At 42.3% G+C, this 25,772-nt stretch overlaps 1 protein-coding gene and 1 long non-coding RNA gene across 9 annotated transcripts in view; both read right to left on the reverse strand.

Moving 5' to 3' along the window:
• Window positions 1-5,758, reverse strand: part of ENAH (ENAH actin regulator) — an 89,757-nt gene extending 83,999 nt beyond the window's left edge. For all 6 annotated transcript variants that reach the window (XM_086878877.1, XM_086878876.1, XM_086878875.1 and 3 more), the window contains exon 1: window positions 5,573-5,758. In XM_086878877.1, the coding sequence (XP_086735003.1) occupies window positions 5,573-5,577 (5 nt within the window). In that variant the 5' untranslated portion in view covers window positions 5,578-5,758. The remainder of the gene's footprint in view (window positions 1-5,572) is intronic.
• A 3,480-nt stretch (window positions 5,759-9,238) lies between these two features.
• Window positions 9,239-25,772, reverse strand: part of LOC111945443 (uncharacterized) — a 30,628-nt gene continuing 14,094 nt past the window's right edge. The window contains exons 5-7 of one of the 3 annotated variants that reach the window (XR_015283766.1): window positions 24,148-24,203; window positions 17,061-17,128; window positions 9,239-10,166 (exon numbers count right to left, since the gene is read on the reverse strand). This is a non-coding gene — a long non-coding RNA (uncharacterized LOC111945443). Of the gene's footprint in view, window positions 17,129-18,354; window positions 24,204-25,772 lie in introns of those variants that run through there. The other 2 variants (XR_015283765.1, XR_002871659.2) reach the window with 2 other exon arrangements.

Here is a 25,772-nt window from a genome sequence, read left to right on the forward strand (position 1 = left end):
AAGCCATGTTCTTTTCCAGGTTTGTGAGAACCCATGGGAAGTTAGGGTGGGAGAGGCACAGCAGGGACATAAGAGTGGCTCCTCACCTGGCAGGTTCAAATACAGGCAGATACAAAAGCAGCTTCACTCCCACATTAATCCCAAGGGAGATTCTAACAGCCCAAGAACATAAAGTAGTTGTATTGAATTCCCGAGGACTGGTAGGGCACGGTGGGGTGGCAGAGTGAGGTAGGAACCAACAAATATCACAGCTGATAGTTCAGCAAGGCTGATGTGACTTCAGTCTTGGCTACATTTAATTTGAGCTACTACTAGAAGTCAAATTTTTTTGAATCAAACACAAAAAGCACATATCTTCTGCTCTTTCTCACCACTACAGCACTCTTAAAACCTAAACATGCCTGGATGTTTGAAGAGCTGGCACATGTATTTCTCCACTGCTGAGTGGAAGCAGGCATGAACTGTCAAAAGCAATTCTAGATGAAAGGTCAAAGCAAAGAAGGGAATAATATCTGTTTCACAAAATACATTTGCTCTCTCTAGTAACAAAAGCAAATGACTCTATCCAGTGGTTCAATAACCTACTTCTATAATAGTTCCACATGAGCTGCCCTGGCATGGCAAGAAGCAGCCCTCATTACAAAGTATTTCCAATCACATGCCTAAGGCAGCGCCGAGAGACGTCACTTAGGGCAAAGCATCCACTGAAACAGGTGCTGGGAGAAAAATGTTTCTGCTTTTTATGGAAGTGGAGAAAAAAGGCTCTTAGGCTATAGGGGCCCGAAGCAGGATGCCAACTAACTCGCTCTTGTTTTCTGACCTCCAACAGCAAACATGAAACCCTGAATCAGAGTCAAGAAAAAACTTGTACATGCCCTTCCAGAGAGCATTCCTGAATTATACACACTCCCAGACTGTTTCTAATTTTTAGAGGCTGACAACATAATTGCTAAGATGGTCATAAATAGCTTTGTCTAAAAAAACTGTATTCTCATTGCTGCACTCTCCATTCACATGGTAATTTTTTAAAGATTTATACTTTAACAATCAAAATAATTCACTAAACTATCCAGAGGCCTTGAGGGCAAAACAGCTGTCATATCCCATATCAGGTGGGAAGAAACAGCCTGTCCAAAAATTACTTGCAACTGTCACAAATAAAGTGCAAACTAAAGACCACACTTCTATCAGACAGATGACTCAGTCCATCTGTTAGTTTACTTAAGAACAAGGAAAGTAACCTGAATTCTTGTATCCACCTGAAAAAAAAAACCTGCCCACACCACCAATTTTTCTCTTGAGATACAAGCAATTTTAGGAACTGTATTGCTTGCAGTTATGCATATCCAGTCTAATTTAACTGCGTGCTTGCACTTCCAACATTTTGTCAAATATTTCTCAACTAAATTAAGCTTCCTATTTCAAATACACCATTCGGGCAAGTATTAAAACTAAAGGCACAATTCCAGAGAGTTACCTTATGTATCCAACAATAACTTAATGTCATCATCAAATTTATGGCCTTGCTGCTGTGCTGTTTCACCACCCTAAGTAACTGCAGTTATTGCAGCAAACTGAACTGTACTATTGTCACTAATAATGCTCTTGTATACCCACCTTCCTGGAAACCCCAGGAAATGCGTGTGGGTTCCTTCAAGAATTCCTATTCCTAATGAAGGTACATGTTTTCTTACTTCTGCTGTGAGCTTTCACTCAGTAAACAGTGAGTATGGTATTAGCTTTCTTAGCACAGCACTTAAAAATATAATGAAGGCTTACCAATCCAGGCATAAAATATGCTGACTTTTAAATAATAACATGAAGTGCATTCTGTAGCAACATATTTGAGCAGAAATGCTGCTGATTGTAAATAAATAGAAATTTCAGTGTGGCTTAGAGACCACAAATTTAGCTACTGTTTAAGCTTAAAAACACAAGTGAGAATATAACATGACTTTTCAGAAAAGGCAAAATCTATAATAATTTAGCTGATTGCCCTATCTAAACATAGAATAAAATTCATATATATATGGAATTCATAGTAGCCCATCATAAACACAAATTATTATACTGGGCTCTGGAAATAATCGAATTTCAAATTTCTTAAAAATACTGTTTCTTTCTCAGTTCTTGGAAACTTGGGTAATGAAACACAACTAAGCAGTCTGCTTTCTGACCAGCACACTAATGAAAAACAATTCTTTCCCACACAAAGAAATGGATGTAGTAATCCCAAGGGAAGGCTGTACAGTTTGATTTTTAAAAAGTCAGTATCTTGTAAAGCTCATTTATTTTTATTGCAGTTAACACTCAATATGAGCCTGATATGAAAGAAAAAAAAAAAAAAGAGGGTAATTCAGTTAACCTTCACTGTAGAATCCCAGCTCTAGCAGCAGAGTTGTGTTTACCAGCTTCCGTAATACAGACTTCAACATATGCTACAATAAAAGTCTGTTCACACACGTTCTTCTTGTACAAATACGATGGGAAGTCATGCTATTACTAGAACAGGGACACCAAACTCTGCTGTTACCTACATCTTCACCACCTCTTCCCCCCACCACGTTCCAGTCAGCTGGTGAATGGAAACCTCACTGAATATGCCCATCTCTGGATACCTATTATAATATAAAGTGCTTTCAGGAAACTGTATTAGGGGCAGCACTTCTGTCAGCTAACCAGAGTACAAAGAGAGCAACAGGTGTTCATGGGAATCAGCTGTTTACCTAGGGCAGGAGACACAGATACACACAGCCCTATTCAAGCTGGCTCCTGAACCAAGTAACTTCATACTTAGGCTAGACCATTTAACTGGGATATTTAATATTCAGAGTTTCTCTGCAACCTAAAACCCCTAACAGATGTTATTCAAATAGCATATCATTTCAATTTGAATACAAAGCAGACTTCTGCAAGAATTAATTCTTGTGTAGTGGTGGTGTTTGTGTCTTACAGAATTGCTGATTGTTTTAACATTCAAAGATGCTCTTCACAACAATGTTTAGTATTATTTGACAGAAGGAAAACCAGTTTGCTCTTTGGTAACTGACCAGCTAATCACACAGACAAGACTCAAGATCTTAACACAAAATCATCAGAATTAGTTCAGGCTCATGATGCCTGAAGAATAGCCAATGCTTCAGGAAAAAAACAGCTTACAGGAAAAAAGTGAGGATGCTTTTGCCCCACCCCCCCACAGTCTCAATTCATCTATTTATTTTTTTATTCTTTGGAGCACCAACTGCCTACTTACCTGCCCAACAGCAATGACAAATTGCAGTTTACTCATTCCACGAGCCCATCAATATTGTGCCAAAAGTATATTTTTAGTATAAACTGCTAAGACTTAACAGAACCTGCAAACAGAGGAGCTGTATATGAAAAGCTGGTCGCTTGTCCCATCTATCCTGTCACTCCTCACCCATCAGACCTTGCCTTGACCAGCAAATGCACATTAAAAGGCATTGCCTGAACAAAATACAGCATGAAGATATTGTTTAAACATGTTTCAGAAATATACCATCAACCATAGTCTAAACAAGTCCAAAGAGAGAGCGTGCAGTGAAAGCTTGCCATTGTACTGGAGTCGGACCAATTAAACAAAACTAAGTAAATTTAATAGTGCCTCTATAGAGAGAAAATACTTCTTTAACCACATCATTTTTTTAGCCTGTGTAGTTTAATTGGTACAGCTTGTTTCTTTTTTTCCAGAGGGTTGGAACCAAGTGTTCTGACAGTCAGTTTCCTTTGAAACACCGCGTGACCGCTCACCAGAGTGACCCTCCAAATCACAACTGCGTGTCCCCCTTACCAGCTTGATGCTCTGCAGGCACGAGCAGGTAGCAAGCTTCAAGGCCAGTAACATATTCATTTACCTACATTTACTCACTGCTGCAAGTCAACTAATCAAACATCTAAATAAGCGACCTAAGGGTAGGTTCAACCTAGACACTTTCCTGTCGTGCTGGTTAAGAGAAATACTTGTGCTCCCTCCAAGCTGGCACAAGTCCTAGCACACATACAGTTACATCAGTGAACAGTGAGCAGCCCTGCTGCCATAGCTCACTTCACTCGGCATCACCCGCACAATTCAAGCACTTTTTGCCAGCACGAAACCCAAACTTACACGGGGCTTCCCAAGGTATTTATGCCAAGTCTTGCTCGGTTCATTGTGCTAAAGGCTGTCAAGATAATTAAAAAGAACACCTCTGCTTAAAAGATCTGGATACTAACTGTAGGTTTTCCAAGCAGTAACTTTTCATTTGCAGGGTATCTGACTTCTACGTGAGCAACATGAATAACTGAAAATAAATTATCACAAGACAAAACAAAGCTTAAAATAACGTAGGACATAAATACCTACAGTTAACAAAGAAAACTAGAGGGAAATACAGGAACACAATTCTAAACAAAACAGCAGGGAGATTGTTCCCATGCTTCCCACTGCAATGCTATTCTTTCCATTGAAGGTGCACTGAAAGAGGGAACCTTCATAGTACAAAAAATTTTATTAGGATTTTCCTGCAATTTACAGGGAATTCTAATGGCTCGTCAGTTTTATGCAGCAGAGGAATTTGCCGACTTTGATCACGCAAATCTTGCCGGACCTCTACTCCAAAGGACCTCACGACTTACAGTCGTGTCTTTAAGACAAAGAAGGTTCATATCCAACTGCAAGGCAGACAATAACTTCCAGGCGAAAAAAAAAAAAAAAGGAAGGCATGAGTAACTGGTTTCCCCAGCTGTCTGAGTGAGGGGCAGGCCTGCAGGGAGCACGGCGTCCCCGAGCAGCCGGACCAGCGCTCGGCCACCGAGCCGCATTTCTCACCGGGTCCTGCACCAATCCAGAAAGGAGATTATGGAAACAGAACAGGCGCTAAAAGCGAGCTGGGGGGAGGATGGCGGGGGAAAGGGGGGGACGGGCCGGGGAGGCAGAAAATCGCCTTCAAATGAATGAGCCGGCGGGGAGCGGGAGTTCCCGGCGGGAAGGCAGCAGGCACCCACCTCCCTCCCTGCCGCCCCCAGCCGCGGCCACCTCTGTGTTTACATCCCAAACCTCCAAACGCGACACTTTCTCGGCTGCCGAGAGGGGGATCCCCCCCTCCCTCCTTCCCCCCCGGCGCCTCTTTATTGATTACCGAGGGAAAAGCCCAGCTGCTGCTGCAATGCAACACGCGCAGGGTAAGGCGGAGGGGAAGGGGGGGAAAAAAATCACCACCGGCAGAGAAAGAAAGGAGACGGGCAAGCGGGGCTCACGCCGTGCCCGGCCCGGGGGAGGCGCCGGAGCGGAGCCGCCCCCCGCCCCGGCCCGGGCCCCGCCGCCGCCTCCCGATCGCAACTTCGCCGCCGCCGCGGGGGGACGGGGACGGCGGGCCGCCCTTCCCCCGCCGCCACTAACAATGGGCCCTTCCCCCACCGCGGGGCTCCCCTCGGCCCGGCCCCCTCCCCCGCCGCCGGCCGATCCCCCCCCAGCTCCCATTCCCGTTCCCGGCTGTGCGCCGCCCGAGCCGGCGGGCGCGGAGCATCGCCCCCCACCCCGCGCCCGCCGCCCGCTCCGGAGCCGGCCGCTCACCTCATGGTGCTGCCCGCGGTCGGGGAGCCGCTCCCGCTGCCTCGCTCGCTGCGCTGTCTCCCCCGCCCCGCTCCGCTGCTCGCCGCGTCTCCGCAGAGCGAGACCCCCGGAGAGCGAGACCCCCGCCCGGCAGCGCCGCCCGCCCGCCCGCTCCGCCGCTCCCTCCGCCGCCGGGCCGGGCCAGACCACCGCGGGGAGCCGGGGGTGGGAGGGGACGGGAGAGGTGGGGGAAAGGGGCGGGGAGGAGCGAACCACCGCGCGGGAAGGGCGGGGGGAAAGGAGGAGGAGGAGGAGAACGAGCGGGCGGCGGGGGGAGCGCGGGGGCGGCCGGAGACACCGGCGGGGCCGCGGGAGCGGCGGCGGGCGGGGGGCGCGGGAGCGGCGGGCGGGAGGGCGGGAGGGAGGGAGGGAGGGAGGGAGGAAGGAGGGAGGGAGGGAGGGAGGGAGGAAGGAGGGAGGGAGGGAGGAAGGGGCGGGCGGCGGAGGCCGCGCCCACCGCCGCGCCGTGCCCGGGCGGCTCGCTGGGGCTCGGCGGCCCCGGCGCGGGGTGGCGGGGGTGGAGGGACGGGGCGGCCGCAGGTGAGGCGGCGGCTCCTCGGGAGGACAGCCCGCCCGCCCGCGGCTGCTTCGCCCCCGGCGGCCTCGGGAGTCGCCCCGGAGCGGACGGGCGGGATGTGCTCCCGGAGATCCGCGTCCCGGCCGGCGGAGCCCGACGCCTCCCGGCGGGTGAACACCTCCAGCCATCCGCAGACCCTTCCCCACCCGGCCCGACGCCGTCTGCACCGGGCTCTGTCCGGCCGGGAATCCTCGCCCGGGGCAGCGGCGCCGGTGCGGGAGGGAACGCGCAGCCCCCCGGCCCCCCTGCCCGAGCTCGGCAGGTACCGACAGGCGACAGCACTGCGGGCAGTGGCCCCGCCGTGCCCCCGGAAGCCAGTGGCCTAAGCCTTTTGCAGGAATACAGGAATGTTATTTCTGCCTCCTTCGGTAGCCCTGCGCCGTCCTAAATGCAGGTTTACGTTCTGCTTTCGGTACCCGCAGCGGACCCAGCACACCGTACAAGTAACTTCAACCCAGCTCGTGTTCGGCTCCCTTCTGTCAGCTAACGAGTTCTCTTTCGTTCTCTTTCGTCTCGGTTAAAAGAAGTGATGAGCAAGTGTCTTAGCAATTCCCAGTGCCGTTAAGCCATCTTGGTGCTTTTGCACCTCCAATTTCATTTTTCACTAATGAATACCAGTGTTTTCTAGGGTCTAGGAGTAAAAATATGCATGAGAAACAAATGTGTAAGAAGCATCTCCTTTATAAGTGTCTAGACTTTTAGATATAGAAAGTGAAGAATTTTAAAAATACGTATTTCTGATGTAGGTTCCACACATTTGAGGGGTTCATTTGACCATGAACCTTAGCTATTTGACGCCACCTTCTCCTTGATCAGTGAGGCAGAGTCACTCACTGTCAATTAAAAGTGTCAGTAGCACAGCAAGAGATGAACTAATCAATGAAAAAAAAATGGCCAGTTGTTAGAAAACACTAACTCGGGAACAAGGACAGGCTCTGAAACTGAAGCTAATGAAGATTAGTTTAGTAAGAAAACATGTTTTTACTGGCATAGGGATGATGTCAATGAAAATGTTGCAGTAGAGGTGAATCACAAAATGCAGATGAGTAATCAGAAGAAAGGCGACATCGTGATCTTAAAAATTGTGTACCTTTGTCAACAATGTAAAGACAGTCTGAAAAAGGCACACAATTGCACCTGGTAAATAAAATTGCTTTCAGCAAATGCTGAGGACTCTAATGACTGGCAGTGGACCTCAATTCTTAAGGCATAATGAATTTTCTAAGATGTGGGCTTCCTGTCACCAGAACATCCTCCAAATAAAAGGTTTGGAAAGAAAGCCATTCTGGCAGTGAAAAGTCTCTTGAAGGCAGCCAAGCAGAACTGTTAAAATCTGTATCTAAATATCTCTGTATCTATATGGATACATCTAAGCTATATGTCTAATGGGCTTCAGCAGGTCTATCAGCAGAAGGAATGGCAGAGACAGTCAGAACAAGGAAGATTTTGTTCAAATATACCAGTTGTTCTATAACAGAAAAAATCAGGATCATAATGTGACTGTCCTGATGCAACTGCCTGGTCTTATTAGTCAAACCTAAAAGAATTCTGACTGTGACAGGTATAGAAAACACTGAAAGTATGCCTGGGTTCCAGGTCTGCCTGAGAGGGAATGAAAATAGCCAGAAGCTGTTACTCCTGCAAAATAACTATTATCGCTATTTGTGTTATATTACTTGGTGTTCTTAGCCAAATCAGATACGGTCATAGCTGGATTTCTCAAGACCTACTCAGTGGTACAATATAATTTGTAAGAATGCCAGAAGAATCATTTTGCATGCTGGTATCGCAGATGTCACCAAGTGCAAAGTCATTTTGGACGCTAGCTTAGTCAAAAATCCCATTGAATTAATCTGTAACAAAATACTAAATCTGCAGTAACTCATATTAGCAGCTACATGAGAAGGAGGCGAGCCAAAATTATATAGGGCAGAAATCAAATTATAAACATTGAATGCCTCTTTCTTTCCAGGTCAGTTTAGTGGGGTTATTGTCAAGAAATTAAAGTAGTCTAGTAGAAGAATGAGTTAGTGTCGTGAACATGTTTATGGCACTGAATTATGCATAGAGAAATCTGCCCGCTCTCATAGCGGACTGCGTGCTCCCAAGCTGTAATAAGTCAGTATGTCTTGTGTCCAAGTCACTTGGTGCAACTCTGCTGTCACCTTTCTCGCTGACAGGATCCTCCAGCAGCACAGCATGGGTGTCAATGCCCTCTGCATCCTCTCCCACTGCTCTCCCTTCTTCTGGCAATGACAAAACCGATGTAGCAGAAAGCCTTCTTAGCTGGTGGTGTCACACTAATAACCTGAGGCCCATGACAACCTACGAGGCAGAGCCACATAATGGTTCTTCTAATCAGTGTTCAAGGATTGTGTTCATGTCCTTCTTCCCCTGGATCCAAGCAGCTCAGAATACCCCAAGACCACTTTGGATTCTTCCCTCTTGCATTTTTTGCTGCTCAGCTGCAACTGAGGACTGGAATTCAGATGCTTCCAAAAGCTAAGCCAGCTCAGGTTGAGCAGTATGGTGTGCCTCCTCTCCAAACAGCCTGACTAATGAAGGCTTCTGAATGCTACAGAAATGGCTCACCCAGGCATAAACCAGAAGAGAATGTGTTCCTATTTCATATCAGCCAAACGCAAGGGGCTTGGCAAGCTACTCCCAAGTAAACCCAGCGGATCCCATCGCATCTCATCAGTGTGGATCAACCTTGACACAGGGTCATGAGGAGGATGCATAATGTTCTAATGTTCTGGAGATATTCAGGGAATCTAAGAGCTTCAAAAAGCAGAGTAATCCTTTCTCTCACAGTGAAATTTCCCCCATCTTCTCTTGAACAATCTCCCACTTTCCAGTCTTTGTTTCTTTAGAAAGGAAAAAGTAGCTGAGATCTTCATACGTCTTACAAAAGTCAGTGTCCTAGGACAGCAGCTCATATGCAAGATTATTTTGGCCTTCTTCGATGACTGTAAATAACATAATGCAGGATACAGTCAAAGAAGTTTCTGGAGCAGGGGAAAGTGTGTTTTTTTTCTGGTGGTTTTGGCTTTTTCAGGGTTATTATTCTTTTAACTTAATACATCCAAAATTTGGTTTTTGAGTATGTAAGAAAAGATATTTTATTTCACTTGTTTGGATTATTTTCTATAGAGCTAGTATAGAAAGAAAACACAATTTGCTATATAATAGAAGTGAGAGAGTTGCAACAACAAAGCATGAGCTTTCTCTCCAGAGATAGTGAAGGGCTTTCCAAAAATGGTGGACTAAAAGAAAATAGTTCTGACAGTGTGCTTCTGGTATCATTGAAGATTATCAAAACAGAAGTGAATTAAGTAATTGAACACATTATCCTCATCAGTGACTATGTTAATCTAATTTATAAATACATCTTTTGCTCTGGATCAGACACAGAGCTGACACCTGAACCAATTCTGTGAGGTCATGGTTAGTTGAACAAAATGAAGATCCAGCTATTATATAGATAGTTAAAGTATAGTGGCTAGTATAATTCTTCCTGTCCTCTTCTTGCTTTCCCTCAACTCCAAGTCGTTTTCAATTTCAGGTTGCCATGATTCAGCCAACTACTGAAGTGTTGCATAGCAGACCATTAAAGGAAATGCTTTCAACTAAAAACTCCTCAGTTTTATTTTATTTATGAAATTACACAGTTTTTCCTAACTGCTTTCTGGGGAAGGGGAAGTAAATGATCTCTAAAATTCTCTAGGAATGCTAAAATAAACAGTTATTGGCATGATTCAGCAGATAACAACAACAATAGCCAAGAAGGTCTTTTCTTAAAGGAATAGTATTTTTATTCTGCTGTAAAAAAGGCAAACAACATCACTAGCAAAGGAAGCAAATCTTTTGCTATCAAACACAGTTCTTTGACTCCAAAAGGTGAAACTTGATCTTCCTAGCAGCATACCCTGCTCCTTGTTATACAAGTAAGCAACTCCTAGATCTTCCATCAGGCACCTCCAAAGAAGAATGAAAAGAGCAGCTGCAGCTTTCCATTGTGCTACTTTCCACCAAGGTTCCTAGAAGTGCCCCCCACACTGTCAAATAGCATCAGCACATCAAACCATGAGCTTTCTGTAGATGTGAGCTGGGAATATGGTATGTGTCTTCCAGGCTGTTCCCAGTAGACTCAAATATTTAAATGAAAATTCTTTGTATAAAAAGGGATTTTTTTTCCCCCCTAGGTTTACCATGAAAAGAATTTGTATTGTGCTGCAGGCTATTCAGTGAGGGTTGAAGTATCTTTTTGTGTAAGTAGTCTATCAAGTGTAAATCAATGTGTTGTGTACTTAGTGTAAAAATGCTTTTCTGGCACTCAGATAAACTATGATTGTTGTTTTGACCCTTGTCTTTCATTCACCTCCACTCAGCTGCTGACTTCTGTGGTTTCTGTGATGAAATGTTGTTTTAGGACCAGTGCAATTGACCAATCTCATCTCTTCCTTTCCATCTAATTTTATACTCTTATTCCCTAATAGTCTTATTTGCCACCACTCTGCATTCTTCATATGCATTACCAATAAAACGAATTCATTATGTCCGTCTCTCTCTCTTGCTAATATCTTAGAACAAATTGTACTCTGCTGCTTTGTCTTTTGCTGGAGCAAAGTCCAGGCACAAAGCTGGCCCTGGATTTGGTTAAGATTGTTTTGAGCTATCTTTTCTTACAGCTCTAGATGAGTTATTCTCTGAGGTCTTTAATCACAGCCAAAGATTTGGGCCATCATTAATTAGTTATTATTAATAATTGTTAAGTGCCTACAGTGCTCTGGTAGCTTAAAAAAGGGCAGGCTTTTTGCCTAGGAGAGCTATATATGGGATGTCTACACTGCAGTCTCCCATGTTTAAGCCAGCTTTCAAATACTCAGGTATATACTCAGGTATTATCTGGTGCTCAGTGCACTCTACCCAAAAGTTCACTGAGCTCTGCAAGCAGCTTCTACAACCCCAGCAGAGGTTTGATTTCACCAGAGCACATTCACTGCACTGTACCCCTCCATCCTGCCAGAGATTAGGCAGGCAGATGCCAAAGGAAATGGTGTAGCCTTTCAGTTGGAAGCCTGTACTGAATTTCACCAACTTAATGCTACCTTGCACTACCTTGGGGTTATTTCACTCAGACTCCGTTGCAAATATGTTCTGTATTTTGTCCATCTTTCTCCTTTCTCCTCCCTTCTATTTTAGATGAATGACAACACACTTACTATTGCTGGTAAGTTTTCATTCACTACAAAGTTGGAATAACTTACGATGGAAGTACTGTCCCAGTTATAGATGAATGACAACACTTTTACTATAGCTGGTTACTTTCCATTGACTGCAAAGTCGGAATAACTTGCAGTAAAAATAATGTCCTGATTATAGATGAATTACAACACTTTTGCTATTGTGAGTGAGCACCTGTGGATTGCAAAGCTGTTAGTAACCTACAATACAAATATTGTTCCAAGAAAGGTTGCAGCTTAGTCAGATGATAACCTTTTTCGTCCTTTTCCAGCACTGCAGATTCTGCTTTCTGGCAATAGCTATAGCCAGTTCCATAATTTGGATTTCAAATTTAGTAAGTGATAAATCATGCATGAGACCCAAAATATACAAAGCAGCAGTTGCAAAAATATTCTTCCTCAGTATTTTAGAAAGAACATCACTTTTTTTTTTTTTTGCCAAAAGAATTAATGTTTCTATAAAAAGACATGTGAAGAAATAAGCTCTTAAGAGATTACAACACTAACACATGCCATTATTATTACTATAACTAGTTAGAAACTATTTCAGAATGTAGGTATACTCTTTAAAATCAATGAAAAGGAATTCCTTTTCTGGCCCTAAGTCATGTTTCCAGATCTAGGGATCTGTATCTTAACCATAATCACTCTCTCTGCTGAGTATTTATTTATTCTTCACTTCCTCTGTTAGTTCAGCTCCCATGTGTCACAAATACAACCACATAAACAGTGATGGATTTTCTCCAGCTCCTTCCACCCTCAGATGGCAGAGAACCACCTCATACCCTATTTCCTGTGTTACATTGATGGTTTATTTCTAACCAACTCATCCTGAGTGTTGGACACAGACTGGTGTGCTGCAGTCAGGAATTCAGCTACTACGGTCAACTGACTGCTTTCCAAGAATACTCATTAAAAAGTAACGTTGTACACTCTACATTCAAATCCTTACTGAATGCTGGGCTTTCTTACTGGTTAATAAGAAAGGATTCATCTTCTGGAGAATGTAAATGAGTAGAGGTAGGAAAAAACCCAATAAAAATTCCCCACTCTGGCTTTTTCCAGAGTTTTCAAAAAACAATCTTCTACTATCTAGAATACATTTTAATATCAGAAGTTCTTTGTACAACTTCCCTTGTTTCTCTTAGGCTTACTATGTCTAGGTAATTCTATCTTCACTGTTTTTTTTTCTCTTCTAAACAGCTACAAATTTTATCACAGGCTTCTTCAGACATCAACTATCCCAAAAATATCAACTGCTCTCTGTCACTAAACAAAATTTTCCATTGTTCCCATAGCTCAGTTTCTTGAAAGTTTTCACCAACATTTTGTGGTTTTGCTCTAAGCTCCCTCCCATGTCTCTAGTCCTGGGCACAAAAATAACATCTTTACTCAAGGTACAAACAACTGCTCTTTGCTTCTGAACACGGAAACAGAAATCATATTTCATGAGACTGTTTCCACTAGAGTTGTTGTCAGTCTTAAATATTCTGTGGATTTATAATAAAGGACAGGTAGCACCAGCTGGAGATTGAATGATTTGTAACCCTAAGGGATGCTCAGACAATCATTTTATTTAATTGTCATGACTGGTTGAACATTTCTAACCTTCCAGTTGTGAATAGAGGTGGCTTTGTGCAGGGAAATGACTCTTTTAACAATGACCCATTCATTCTGCTGTGACCAAACCAGTGGGTGAAGGGGAAATGCCAGCTTTGCAATGTTTTAAATTATTATTATTATTATTAAAACAACTGTACTAGGGTATTGGCATATCTGCAAAGAAATAAAACCCTTCCATTTCTTACCTGTTCATGGTTCAATCATCCTAAACTGGTAGCAGCCATAACCACTAACATCTGATAGGGTTGGTCTATTCATAAAATCATCAGTAAAACCCTCCAGGAGGTCCTGGACAAACTCAAACAGAAAAAGGAAGCCTACAGAGGGTGGAAGCAGGAACAGGTAGCCTGGGAGGAATATAGACAAAATTGTAACCAGGGATCAGATTATGGAAGCCAAAACCCTGATGGAATTAAACTGGCCAGGGACATCAAGGAGAACAAGAAAAGCTTCATTTGGTACATTGATAAAAGAAAAACCAAGGGAAATGTGGGCCATCTCCAGGAAAGGAGATGAAGGAAAGGAAATGGAAGACTTGGTTACCCAGGTGGGACATGGAGAAGGGTTAGGTCTCAATGATGTTTTTGCCTCCACTTTGACCAGCAGGGGCTCCAGCTATACCAACCAAGTCACAGAAGGCAAAGGCAGTGACTGGGGGAATGAAGAGCCACACAATGTAAGGGAAGAACAGGTACCAGAGCACCTAGAGAATGTGAAAGTGTACAAATCCATGGAACCTGATGAGATGCACCCATGGGTCCTTAGGGCACCAGTGGATGCAGTGGCTAAGCCACTATCCACCGTATTTGAGAAATCGTGGCAGTCTGGTGAAGTTCGCAGTTGGTGGACAAGGAATTGGCTGGATGGTCACTCTCCAAAAGTTGTGGTCTGCAGCTCAATGTCCACATGGAAACCAGTGATGAGTGGTGCTCCTCAGGGGTCAGTATGGAGGCTGATGTTGTCTAACACCTCCGTCAGTGACAGGGACTGTGGATGGAATGCAGCCTCAGCACGTTTGCTGGGGACAAGAGCTGAGTGGTGCTGTCAATGTGGTGGAGGGAAGAGACGCCACCTTGACAGGCTTGGCCCACATGAATCTTATGAAGCTCAACAAGGCCAATGTAAGGTCCTGCACCTGGATTTTGGTATCCATCCCTGGAAGTGTTCAAGGCCAGTTTAGGTGGGCCTTTGAGTAACCTGGTGTAGTGGAAGGTGTCCCTGCCTAAGGCAAAGGGCTGGAACTAGATGGTCTTTAAGGTCCCTCTCAACCCAAACCATCCTAGGATTCTGTGATTCTACAAATATGAGCTGATGTGTTGGTAAAAATATGTTCAGTCAAAAAATGCTAGGAAGATAAGACACCCATCTCTTTCCACAAGAGGTGACAGATAAGGTGAAAAATGCACAACTGAACGAGAATCTATGGAAGCTTGCAAGCCTGTTTCTAAAACCCAGCAGCAAAGCAACCTTTGTGTGCTCCTTTGGAGCAATGGCTGAGAACAAGAGCTGGAAAAGAAATGGGGCTTTAGCAAGAAGGTGGTAAGGTTTTAATGCTAAAGAATTGATAAAACCCTGTATGAATTCATCAGCATTTGTCCTGAGAAAAGAACAAGTCATTGATCTACAAAGGCAGAGAATGTATTTTTTTTTAAAGGAATTACCATATAATGTTTCATAGACCATTATTCTAAACCAAATCCAGAGAAAATACAATACTGAAGTCAGTCTGCCATTGTAGAAGTGGGCTTTGCGTTTAGCAGTTTAGTTTTGGCTTTAAAACCAAAGGAGGCCAGTTACTTATTCTAACAAAGCCGCTTTGCATTGCCCTTCCATCTCTTAACTTCATCATGAAAACTCAAAAGGAGTTTTGAAACAGACACATTACAAGATTCATTTGACAAAATGAATCATTAACTTCATATTCTTCTCCAAAATCTGGAACCGATGGAGTGTCCAGAGGACAGCTGAAGGCAGATATGTGCCTCCTATCCCACCAAAGCACAGGAATTCCTGCCTCATAATGGTCCTTTTGGGTTGACCACACTTGTGGTAACTCCAAGCAGGCTGGAAGCTGCTGCAGGCTTTGCTTGGGAAGGGAGAGGAGTTAGGTAAAGCTCAGAAGATGAACTAGCCCAGGGAATTACAGGGGGATTTCAGGCATGAATCAGATCATGTTAGGTCAAAGCACACCACAAGAAGTGATGCCTTCAAACCAGAACAAAATGGGACTAAAAGCATTGCTTTGGAATCCTGGTCTGTGACTTGTACATAGATGTAGGAAATTTCACCCTATTAAACAAATTCTGGTTGCATTCATATGTTAACTAAGAAAGAGGTGTTCTTGCCTCCATTCAGATCACATTCAGATCATTGAGGAAAGCCCAAAGCTGCTGATTTTTTGGGGAAGATCAGCCTGGTACAGGCTGCAGGAAGGTTTTGGACACAGCAGTTCTGCTTGCGCACAGCTAAATCCATGAGCTTTCCCTACAAAGCTCTTAATTTGTAGCATTTCCAGGCAATTTTTGGAATGGACCTTTCAAGTCACAAAAATAAGCAAGTTACCCTCATTATCACTGCATTACAGCCTCACCCAGGACAGCAATGCTGGTTCACGTGCTACACAAGTAGGTGAGCGTGTTCTCTCTGTGTGAGTTAACCTTTAACATAAATCAGCTGAGACTCCGACCCACATAAACTGTGACCTAACAACAGGGCATTTCTTCTTCCCTTCAGTTTCAAACACAGCAGCTTGTCTTTTCATTTACATGAAGATCTTTTACATCAATTGCATCTGAATTTTACGCTATAATTAAGATCCCTTTGCACCAAAAAAAATTGGTTCAAAATGCATTAATTAACTACATTAAATAAGCACACAAGAGACTGCCTTGTATTTTTTGTTCCTCATCTAAGAATTCTGTGAAGCCAGATGCAATTCACAAAATTTCTCAGCTTCACAAGCATTTCTCCTTCAAATTCTTAGACCTTTTGGACATGTTACTGGCTTCTGTGAGGGCTCTCAAGCAGCCAAAAATGTGTTTCTCTTCCTATATCCTGCTGTGTGTACCTTTGCTAAATCCTTCACAACAGGTTTTCCTCAAAAGCTGAGAACTTTCCACAGCTAAGGTTTTACCTACAAAGTTCTGCAGACAGACTCTCCTGAGATGCTGACCTCACTTGTTTAATGATTTCTCTCCAGCTACTGCATTCTTACAGCAACTGTACACAGGAGTTCTGGCTGGTTGTAAGAACCAGGGAAAGGCTTGTCCAAGTGTATTCAGGGGACTTAAATGTAACAGCAGAGACAATCCTGTTAATCCACAAGGCAATTAAAAGAATTTGTCTTAAGCATCCAGGATTTTATCTTCATTGTCTCTTCTCCTGTTATTATGTAAAGCAAATTTTTGTTTCATTTAAATTCCTTATTATGGCTGTGACAGATGGGTATAGAAACTATGGAGTAATTGCAGAAGGGTAGTCGTTAGTAGGGAAAGACAGAAAGGAATGCTTAGTTGGAAACAGTGATCTTCCATAATTCATCAAAATGCCAAGATTGCTGAATACTCACTTCAAACACTGAGTCTTTGCTGCTATTTCACTTTACAATGGGTTTGTCCAAATGAGAGTATTGTGCAGAATTCTGTTTTACTGGTTTCTGGTGTCTTTAGCACAGAGGAAATAAATGATGAAGAATTCCCCATGCTCATCAAAAAAAGGCCCTTTGCAAAGCTTACTGGGAATCTTTGTGCAAGAAAAGGGAAGGGTTGGAAGCTACGACCACATGAAACACAAATCATAATCCATGTTCAGAATACCTGGCTGGCAGCACCCAAAATGCTGGAGGGATAGATCTGTTAATGCCATATAGTGTGTTCTCCCTCTGCACTGTCTGCTTAGCTCCTCTGGGATGGAAGGAAAGATAATGGCAGCCTTTGGCTTCATGCCTGTCATTGCCATGACATTACCATACGTTCCCTTCAGCATTGTGTATGTCTCCCTTTACCTCCCAGCAGCAGCAGCATCAATTACTCAACAGGAAACGTCTTGAAATAAGCCTCTCATTTGAGGAGTCTGCCAAAATGAAAACACTTTTAGAAAGAGAAAACTGATCTCATAAACAGAAATAAATCTGAAATTAACTGAAACCAAAATCACATGTTTCCCCCCTACGCCCCCACCCAGGTCTCTGGATGTTGGGAACCTTAAGCTCCATTCTCAAACTAAATTAGACTCGCAGTCTGAAAACTGACCTCAGACTCAAACTTTGGTGGAGTGGCTTCAGATGATATGTTCTGTACTTAGATATAAATGCACAGCTTTAGATCCCCTGTACTCACAAGTTGTTTCCTAGAAACAAAACCTTATGATTTTCCATTCAATTAGATTGTGTATTTTAATTAATTCTCTAGTCTTTCTCTGGAAACAAATCATCAAATAGAAGAGACATCTGCACTGTTCTAATTGACTTAAAGAGAAATTATGAATGTACAACCTTTGGGTTGATTTGACACCTGGATTATTTCTCACTGAGAAAAATAATTCATCTGTCCACAAGCAAATTTTGGGAAGAGAGAGTGTGATAATTTCATCAAATAAGCATTAGGAAAAAAAGCGGGCCGGAATTACACACATTTACTGAGTAGAGCCTCTACTACATCCACTGTTAGGGCTTCACTTTGAAGAGTGAAACAAAACAGCAACAGATTATTTATTTCTGAGGTTTCCATAATAGAGAAGGGAGGATCCTGGTCCATGTATTTAGCTATAGACCATCTAGGAATTCTTCTGAGTAAAATACACCAGGATTTGCAGTTGCCACCTTTACTCCTTCTGACAGAAATAATTCCATTGAATTTTTTTTTCCCCCAAGACATTGGGTTTACATTTTATTAAAAGGATAAAGCTGTTATATCTAGAAAGCAAGAAGCCTTTTCAAAAAAAGAGTACCTTGAACTAATTTTTACAGAATACAGACCATTTACTTCACAAAATTAAACTCTTGTACTTGGAATTTCATGTACAAAACACAAACCTTGAGAACAATTCCCATAAGGATTCATTTAACAGGCTTCATTATGTGGAAAGGGTATAAAGCAACCAAAAACTTAAAATGGCTGCTCGGCATTATACTGTTCTGTGGCTGCAAGTGTGATTTAGAGCTATGCATTTTCTGCCCTTGTTTCTTTAGCTTAGTTCTGAATTATAAATGAACAACTGGATCCTGGCATTCTTCTTCGGGTTCGAAAATAAAATTAACCTGTTTGAGGGAAACTTTTTAAACACATTCAGCCAATGAATTCTTTATAAGGAAATGCTTTATTTGAAGAAAAAAGACCCCAACCCATCTCAGACCTTTCAATTTTGCTTTTAAGCAAAGAGTAAAGATAGGTAGATGTAAAACGAGGCCAAACAGTTCCATGTCAGCTTGTTTGATGCAGTTCAAGTAACTGTAGATAACCAATTCACAATGCTTTGTGTGAACAAATATTTACGCAATGAAAAGGCAACTGGTTTGCTTTGGCTTGATTTGAATTTAGACATGCAGTAATCCACACTTATCCACACATGTTAGGTATTTGACAACATGTGAAGTCTTTAAAATCACTTTCTGTCTGCCTGACAACATAAATCTTTTTGTCTGCTCAACACTTGCGGTCCATATCTGTTATTAAATAATGTACGCAAATGCTGCAACAAACGAATCATAAATAATTACTGAGTTTTTTTTTTAATAGATGACGCAAGTCCCTGCCTCAGGGGCTTGCTGTCTACCTCAAAAATGGGCTAAAAATATGGAAAATTATACACAACACCAGAAATTAGCAGGGGTCTGGCACTGCTCAGTACTAAAGGCTTGAGAGATGATGTTGGTATGAAGGAAGAGGAGACAGAACTGTGAAGTTCAAAGCCAAGAGCACATTAACACCAAAAAGTCATCTAAGTTTGACTTTCACACTGGGTGTGATCTCAAGACCTGCTGGAGGGAGAATCACCAGGTAGCCAGTCCTTGCTGTATTTCGAGCTCTGTCACTGCTAGACCTGAATGTTTATCATTAAACAGATGCATATCTAGAAGGTGTGACCAATCTGAGAGATGCTGTTGTGCTTCGTGTTTGCAGGCCCCCAGCTGAGCATGGAGCTTGTCCTAGTGCCTTTCCAAAAGCCCCAGCATGTGGCCATTTGTGACTCCATGGGGCATTCCCAAGGATTAAGGCAGACTGGTGGAGATGACTGTCCAGGGACTTTGCATCCTCTGACCACAGCCACCAAAATAGCTCTCGAGCTGTCAACCACAGTCCTGGAGAACAGGGAAGGTTCTTCAGCTCTCTCCTTGTATTACAGGCCTGGATTAGGCTGATTTAGCCCTTTTTTTTTTTTTTTTTAGTAAATAAGGCATCAGGATCTGCCAACAACATTCCTCTCATTTTATCTGATCTCATAAGAATTATTTTTAGTAAGAACTGGTTTGCCCTGAAAGAAAGCTATTCTCTAAAAAAAGCTTTGTACACTTAAGACATATGGGACAGAAGGAAGCCTGCATCTAGCATTACTTTTTTCTTTCAGTCACCAGAAAAACCCTGAAATTGCCCTTTTTAGCAAAGAGAAAAGATAAATGGGTTCGTTCTGAATCAAAAATAATAGATATGTCTTGTGCCATTCTTGACAACCATTTCTGAAGCCTCATTAGCTCACAGAACATGTGCACAACTCCTACCTCTAAGAAATTTACACAGGTGTAATTCCACCGAAATAACAGCTGAATAGCTGTAGTAGAGTGAGAACTATTTTTGTCACTTCTCTCACAAGAATTAATTGAAATAGATACTTAACAGAGGTAGCAGGCAGCCAGTCCCCCTTTCTGGCAATCTTACAAGCACTGGAGACATTGCTTGGGGTCATCATACTCTGTATTTTGGTGCACAGACTTAGTGAATGGCATGCATGTTATGCTTACTAAGCTACTTTGGATAAACATGGAAAAAATCTAGTGATGTAGTTGTCACAGACCAAAATGGTTTCATGTGCTATGTGATTTGAAGGGAGATTCCTTTGCTGTGTGTCATTTACCTTTTATACATTGCTGCTGTGCAGTATTTCATAACCATTCATTCTCTGGATGCCCACACTGACATTGTTATATACATAAAGCATAAAAAAATGGAAACTCCGTGTTCTTATTCGACGTCACATTATAGTCCACAAACAGCTTTATTGCTCTTTACCATGTTTGGGAACAAAGGCAAAGGGATGACGTATGTCTCACTGTAGAACAATTTCCTCCTCACACTAGGAAAACAGAGCTCCTCTCTTTTACATATGGTTTAAGTACACATGCATAGCCTTGGGACATCAGGATCTAAGGAGAAAAACCTCTCATGTTTCATATGTAAATCAGTGACAGCCGTGGTCATGTGCTATATGATAAATAAGCTGGCATGGTGGAGTCAGCAAAAAACTTTAATGCTATAACATCATTTCTCAAGCCATGATCCTGCAAGTCATAAGGATTTTTGAGTAGGATAGGCCCTGTCGTGAATTAACTGTTGGCATAAGTGATACAACAGCAAACAGCTTCCTAGATAATGAACTTTTTTGGGAAAAGGAGTGCTTGTGTTTCTCTGGCATACAGCATAAGACCATCTCACTGATTGCTGCCTTCTCTGGCACACCTGGAGTGCACTCCCTATGCCTCAGTCACTGTGAATTCCTTGAATCCACTGACACCGTGGGGAGATAATTACGATATTTAGGTTACAACAGGAATTGAAGGTAATGTGAGATCTGTTTCTCCCTCCTGCCCCCCGTGGCACTCTGAAAACACCATGCCATGCCTCTATGTCTCCATTTCTGCCTTCATGGTGATAATTTCCCCATCCTAGGAAGTCTGAGAGCCTGTAAACGTGTTTAATGTGAACTGAGGTCTTCGGTTGCAATTTTCAAAGCAGATGTAGCCACTTTGTAAAGGAGGTTGTTACATTATGGATAATAAAGATAAGGTTTCCTGTAGCTGAAGTTTTTGCACTCTCCATTTAATTCACTGTTTTCTTACTGAATTACAGTATTCCAACTTTAGCAAGTACTAACGATGACAGCTAAAAGTTACACTTTTGTAGATGTTCATCTCATCTCAGTACTCTGGGATAATTCTAGCCCAAGTAACCCAAGGAAAAATGAAGGATACTTTTTTTTTGCCTTAAAAACATTCACATCCTTACCCTGAAGGAGGGACGGATAACAAATGCTGATATCAAGGAGGCAACTTTTGCTATTCCTTTCACAAGCCTCTCATTTTGACCAAACCTCTGACAATTTCTTTTCAGTCATTCAGTAAAGAATGGGCAGGCTTGGATTAAACTTGTGTGCTGTGACAGAGAGCAGGGTGAAAATGCAAGGGAAGCAGCCCTGTGACAAGATATTTGGGGTACCTGAAATATCACAGAGCTTGGAAGCAAGGGAGCCTAGGATGAGGAGTAGAAGAAGGAGCTCCTGGCAGCTGGAATATGGCAATGGTGGGGACTAAAACCTGAAGCTGAAAGGAGACTGAGAAACAAGGATAGAGACAAGGAGATGTAAGGCTGAAAGTGCTAAATCAGGAGTGTAAGAAGGAAAAGCTAGAGTAACTAGGAGTTGAACACTTCAGAGTTGTGTTAAGAGCTGACACTGTGTCTAGATGGGTTCCTCTCAGAATCTGGAATAGAACCCAAAATTTCTGACTTGCACATTTTTCAATTTTTCCTACTGAGATCTACTAAAAAATAATAGACACCTTTTCTCCTTGCAGCCTGCACAGGGATGATACACTGCTGCACAGTGAGAGTTGTCTGTGAACCTCTGCTTCAATCTGTGGATCTGGAATTCCTTCCAATAAAACAAATGGAACTGAATATAGTAACGTGAAAGGAAATCAACTTTCTTTCCTTAAAAAGCTAAGAAATTCTTTGATATGCATGTGTTTGTGTATATATATACACACATAAAGTAGTGTGAAGGGAACTTGTAATGTCACTGCCTTCAGAAAGCAGGAAATACAGGAATGCAACAATCAGAGCTCAACCATTTCTCATCTGCCCTGAGCAATTCCATTTTTATCCAGTCTATTTCTTACACCTAGTGCAGAGATTCCTCCAAGTCCTCTGGTGCTCCACAGTTACCTCAGCCTTTAAGTTCTTGGGAAGTGTTTGAGTAGTGATAGTCCCTAAGTCAGAGATCCAGTCTCTTCACAATTTGAAGAATCTGGACTATAATTCCATAGCTGGAACTTTTCACCACAGTGCTCAAATAGAATTCAACCAACCCCCAGCTTATCTTGCTGTTCTTCCTACTCTTCCTCTTCTTATTTTTTCTTTGCTTCTTGGGCTTTTATTTCTATTTTTTTTTCACACGTTTTCAACAAAATTGAAAGCATTCTATATTTCTTCATCACTCTTTTTCTTTCCACCTCTTCTGTTTCTGTGCTTCTTTTCCACAATTAGCTCTTTTTTTTCCTTCTTAATTTTTATTTCTCTCTCTTGTAACAAGAAATGAAGCTTGGATCTTAATTAATTAATCAATTATCTTAATAATTATTTAAACCTCTATTACGTCTTCAGACCACCATGACAGTCACAAGAGTTAATTTTTTTTTTCCCCTATAAAAACTGATCCTAGGCAGCCTTCCAATTATGATATCAGTCTTGTAACGTTTGCCTGAATTTGCTGACATCCTGAAAGAATGATCTCAAGAGGTGTATTCTCCTGGCTGAAAGGGCCAGCAATGACACATCACAGTCAGTTGTTAGCCTGCCCACAGCTGATTATTTTGGGGGTTGGAATGGTGCAAGTAGAGAGAATGGAGCCCCCCAAGAGGAGAGATCTGGAAACAGCTGGAATAAAGATGTGCAGGAAAGATGAGGGGTTAGGAAAAGAAAATCCAAGGAGAAAAAGGAGGATCTTGAGAGCCCAGAGGCAGAAGCAGCAATAGCCTAGAGCAGAGATTTTCTGAGTGTGATGGAGAACAGGAAAACAAGAACTGATTAACTTTTAGTTATAACGCAATTTTAATCCACAAAAAAGCCTCCTGGTGGTATCAGTATGACAGCCAGTGATAACTGAGGAGATTATAATGAAACAACATAGCCTGCTTTCTTTTCTCCTCAGCTCTGCTCCACCATCTTCCTTATCCATCCCTATTTTCCATGCCTAGACCTGTCCAGCTCCTAGAGGAGTTAACAAGAGCTTTGCCATCAATTCCAGGAGGAGCTGTGAATTTATATTGTAAATTGAGGCCAGCCTTGGCAACAGGCTCACAGAAGGGCCAGTTCCACAGCAGGAAGCAGAGGATGTGTCACGGACAGTGTTAATGCACTGTCGAGCAATAAAACCACTGGTTTCTGGCATATTATGGAGCAACATGACAAAAAATTGCAGAATCCACAATATTATCCTACCCACAGTTTTCTACTGACCCTAATTACAGTTCTGTTGCTCAAACTATATAATTTGATTTTCAACAGCACAACAAAAAGGCAGGAGCTCAGCAGTTCCCAGAGCGATTGCACAGTTTGCTGGACAAATGTGTTTTGCTTATGGTCAGGCCTTAGGTGAATAATTAATTAGATAATTAGATGTCCAAACATGTCTCCAGTAGGTCTACAGGGTAAGAACAGTTAGTTAGGGCTGGCATGCCTGGATGCCACTCCAAATGTTGAAAGTTGCTGGTAGCTCTTTTCTCTAATGGCAGGCGGTAGATCCAGTGGAGGCCACATTCATTCCAAGAGTAATTTTCTTGTCTTTAGAGCTAACCAAAGGCCTGAGTACCACTGGCATGGTGGCACTTGGCCCTCATGCATATGACAACAAAAATATCTGCTGGAAAAGGAAGATGTCATTTTACTCACCATGTGTATCTTGTTTGGACCTTAATGCATTTTGCCTTTCTCTTATTACCATACAGGTGCATTTTTGTTTATTTTGCCACTGAAGTCCCTAATTTTTTTAATTTTTTTTTTTTTGTCTAATTGCTGTTTACACACAGCTGTCATACACCATGAGCTGACTCTGCCAGATGAGCACTGCTGTGGTACAGTCAAGAGCTGCCACCCTCAGCTAACCTGTTCTTCTGAAGGAGGTTTCCACTTGAGGCAGCAGGAAGTCTTTTCTTCCACCCCTGCAGAGACATCAATGCAAACCCAGTCAAAAATTCAGCTAAGGCGAATGTGAGTAGACAATCAGGCTTTCCATGAGGAAACTGAGGTGTGACACGCTCTTTACACCCAAGGTTGCCTGGTGGCAATAACCTCCAGCAAAGCAGCAGGTGGGAAGCCAAGGCAGCCACTTCTGTAGCTGCTGCAGCAAAATCCACCAGAGCTCAGCATGGAATAATGTTCTTGGCATTAGTGGGAATCAGGCTTCCTCTGACTGAAGTAAAAAGTAGCAAGGGACATGATTTTAGATTGTTACTGATTTTGTTTCGCTTTCAAAGGCAGCAAGATTAAAATTTGAATTCTAATTATGTGCCTTTTCTCTAAGTCACAGCAGCTAACTAATTCCCATCAGTGCTTTCCCTAAGATCAGAAGCAAAGTTGTTACTAAAATATATTTTTGTCAATTCCAAGCCAGTCATATAAGTACATTGACTAAGATGAATCAGTTCCATGGTGCTCTCGTTCTGTGTTTAATAATAAAATAAAACCAAAAATTACTAATGAAATCCCAAATCCTGCAGTGTATTGAAAATTGCAGACTGTTGTGTGAGCTTGACCCCAGCTTATGTTTGCTGAAGCACAGTAAGCACACATAGATATTATAGAGCAAATAAGACACACAATTAAGGCAATACATTCAGCAAGATAAAACTAATAAAAGGTTTAGCTCTTCTCAAAAAAAAATGTGTTCAGTAGAAGACAATCTCTTGAAGCATGTGGAATGACTTAACATAATACATTTCCATGCTTAGATTTTCAAAACTGCAAAATACAGACATTTATAGGTATGTGTCTCAAATGTAAAATAATCTTTTAGGAAGGAGAAGACAGTATCTTTTTCTGACACACTGAAGGGGAATAATGTTCATTGTTTATGCATTTGCTCAAGCAGTGGAATTTTACATGGCTAAACTTCACTTTGTCAGATGTATATCAGTTTAAATTAGCTCAAAATCCAACTCAACATTCATTTTTAGATCACAGTCTTCAGAGGAACTGATTTACCAGGGTGCCTAAATCCAGATGCACTACAAATAAGCCAGGAAAGATAAATAAGCCTCTTGGCATAAAACAAATGAGCCAGGGGGAAAAAGAAATGTGAAAAAAGGAATAGCTTAGGGAAAGTAAGAAAAAACCTGCCAGTGGGAAGAATGCACAGTTTCAGATTCCAGACACTACCCCACTTGGATTTCCTCATGTTCCACCTTCCCTCCAGCCCTTCCTTTTTTTTTATTTTTATTCTTTTTCCTTTTTTTACCATTGCCTTCTGGACCGCCTTCCCTGCTCAAATCCATCAGCTCTCCAGTTTTGTATTTGCATTCCTTTTAAAACCACATCTCTTTAACAAACCTTATAAACCATTTGGAGTGCCTGAATGAGAATAGTTTGGAAGGACCAAAGAGCTTTGGGCATTGTGTGAGCAATGGTAGCTGCCTGGGTATGCTTCAAGCTCCCAACAAATACAAAAACAATCACCCCAAGAATAGGATCTTAAAATGAAAGGCAGTTAAAAGCAGACCCTTATCAGTCTT

Source organism: Cyanistes caeruleus, chromosome 2 (genome assembly GCF_971803275.1).
Source record: "Cyanistes caeruleus chromosome 2, bCyaCae1.hap1.1, whole genome shotgun sequence".
NCBI lineage: Eukaryota > Metazoa > Chordata > Aves > Passeriformes > Paridae > Cyanistes > Cyanistes caeruleus.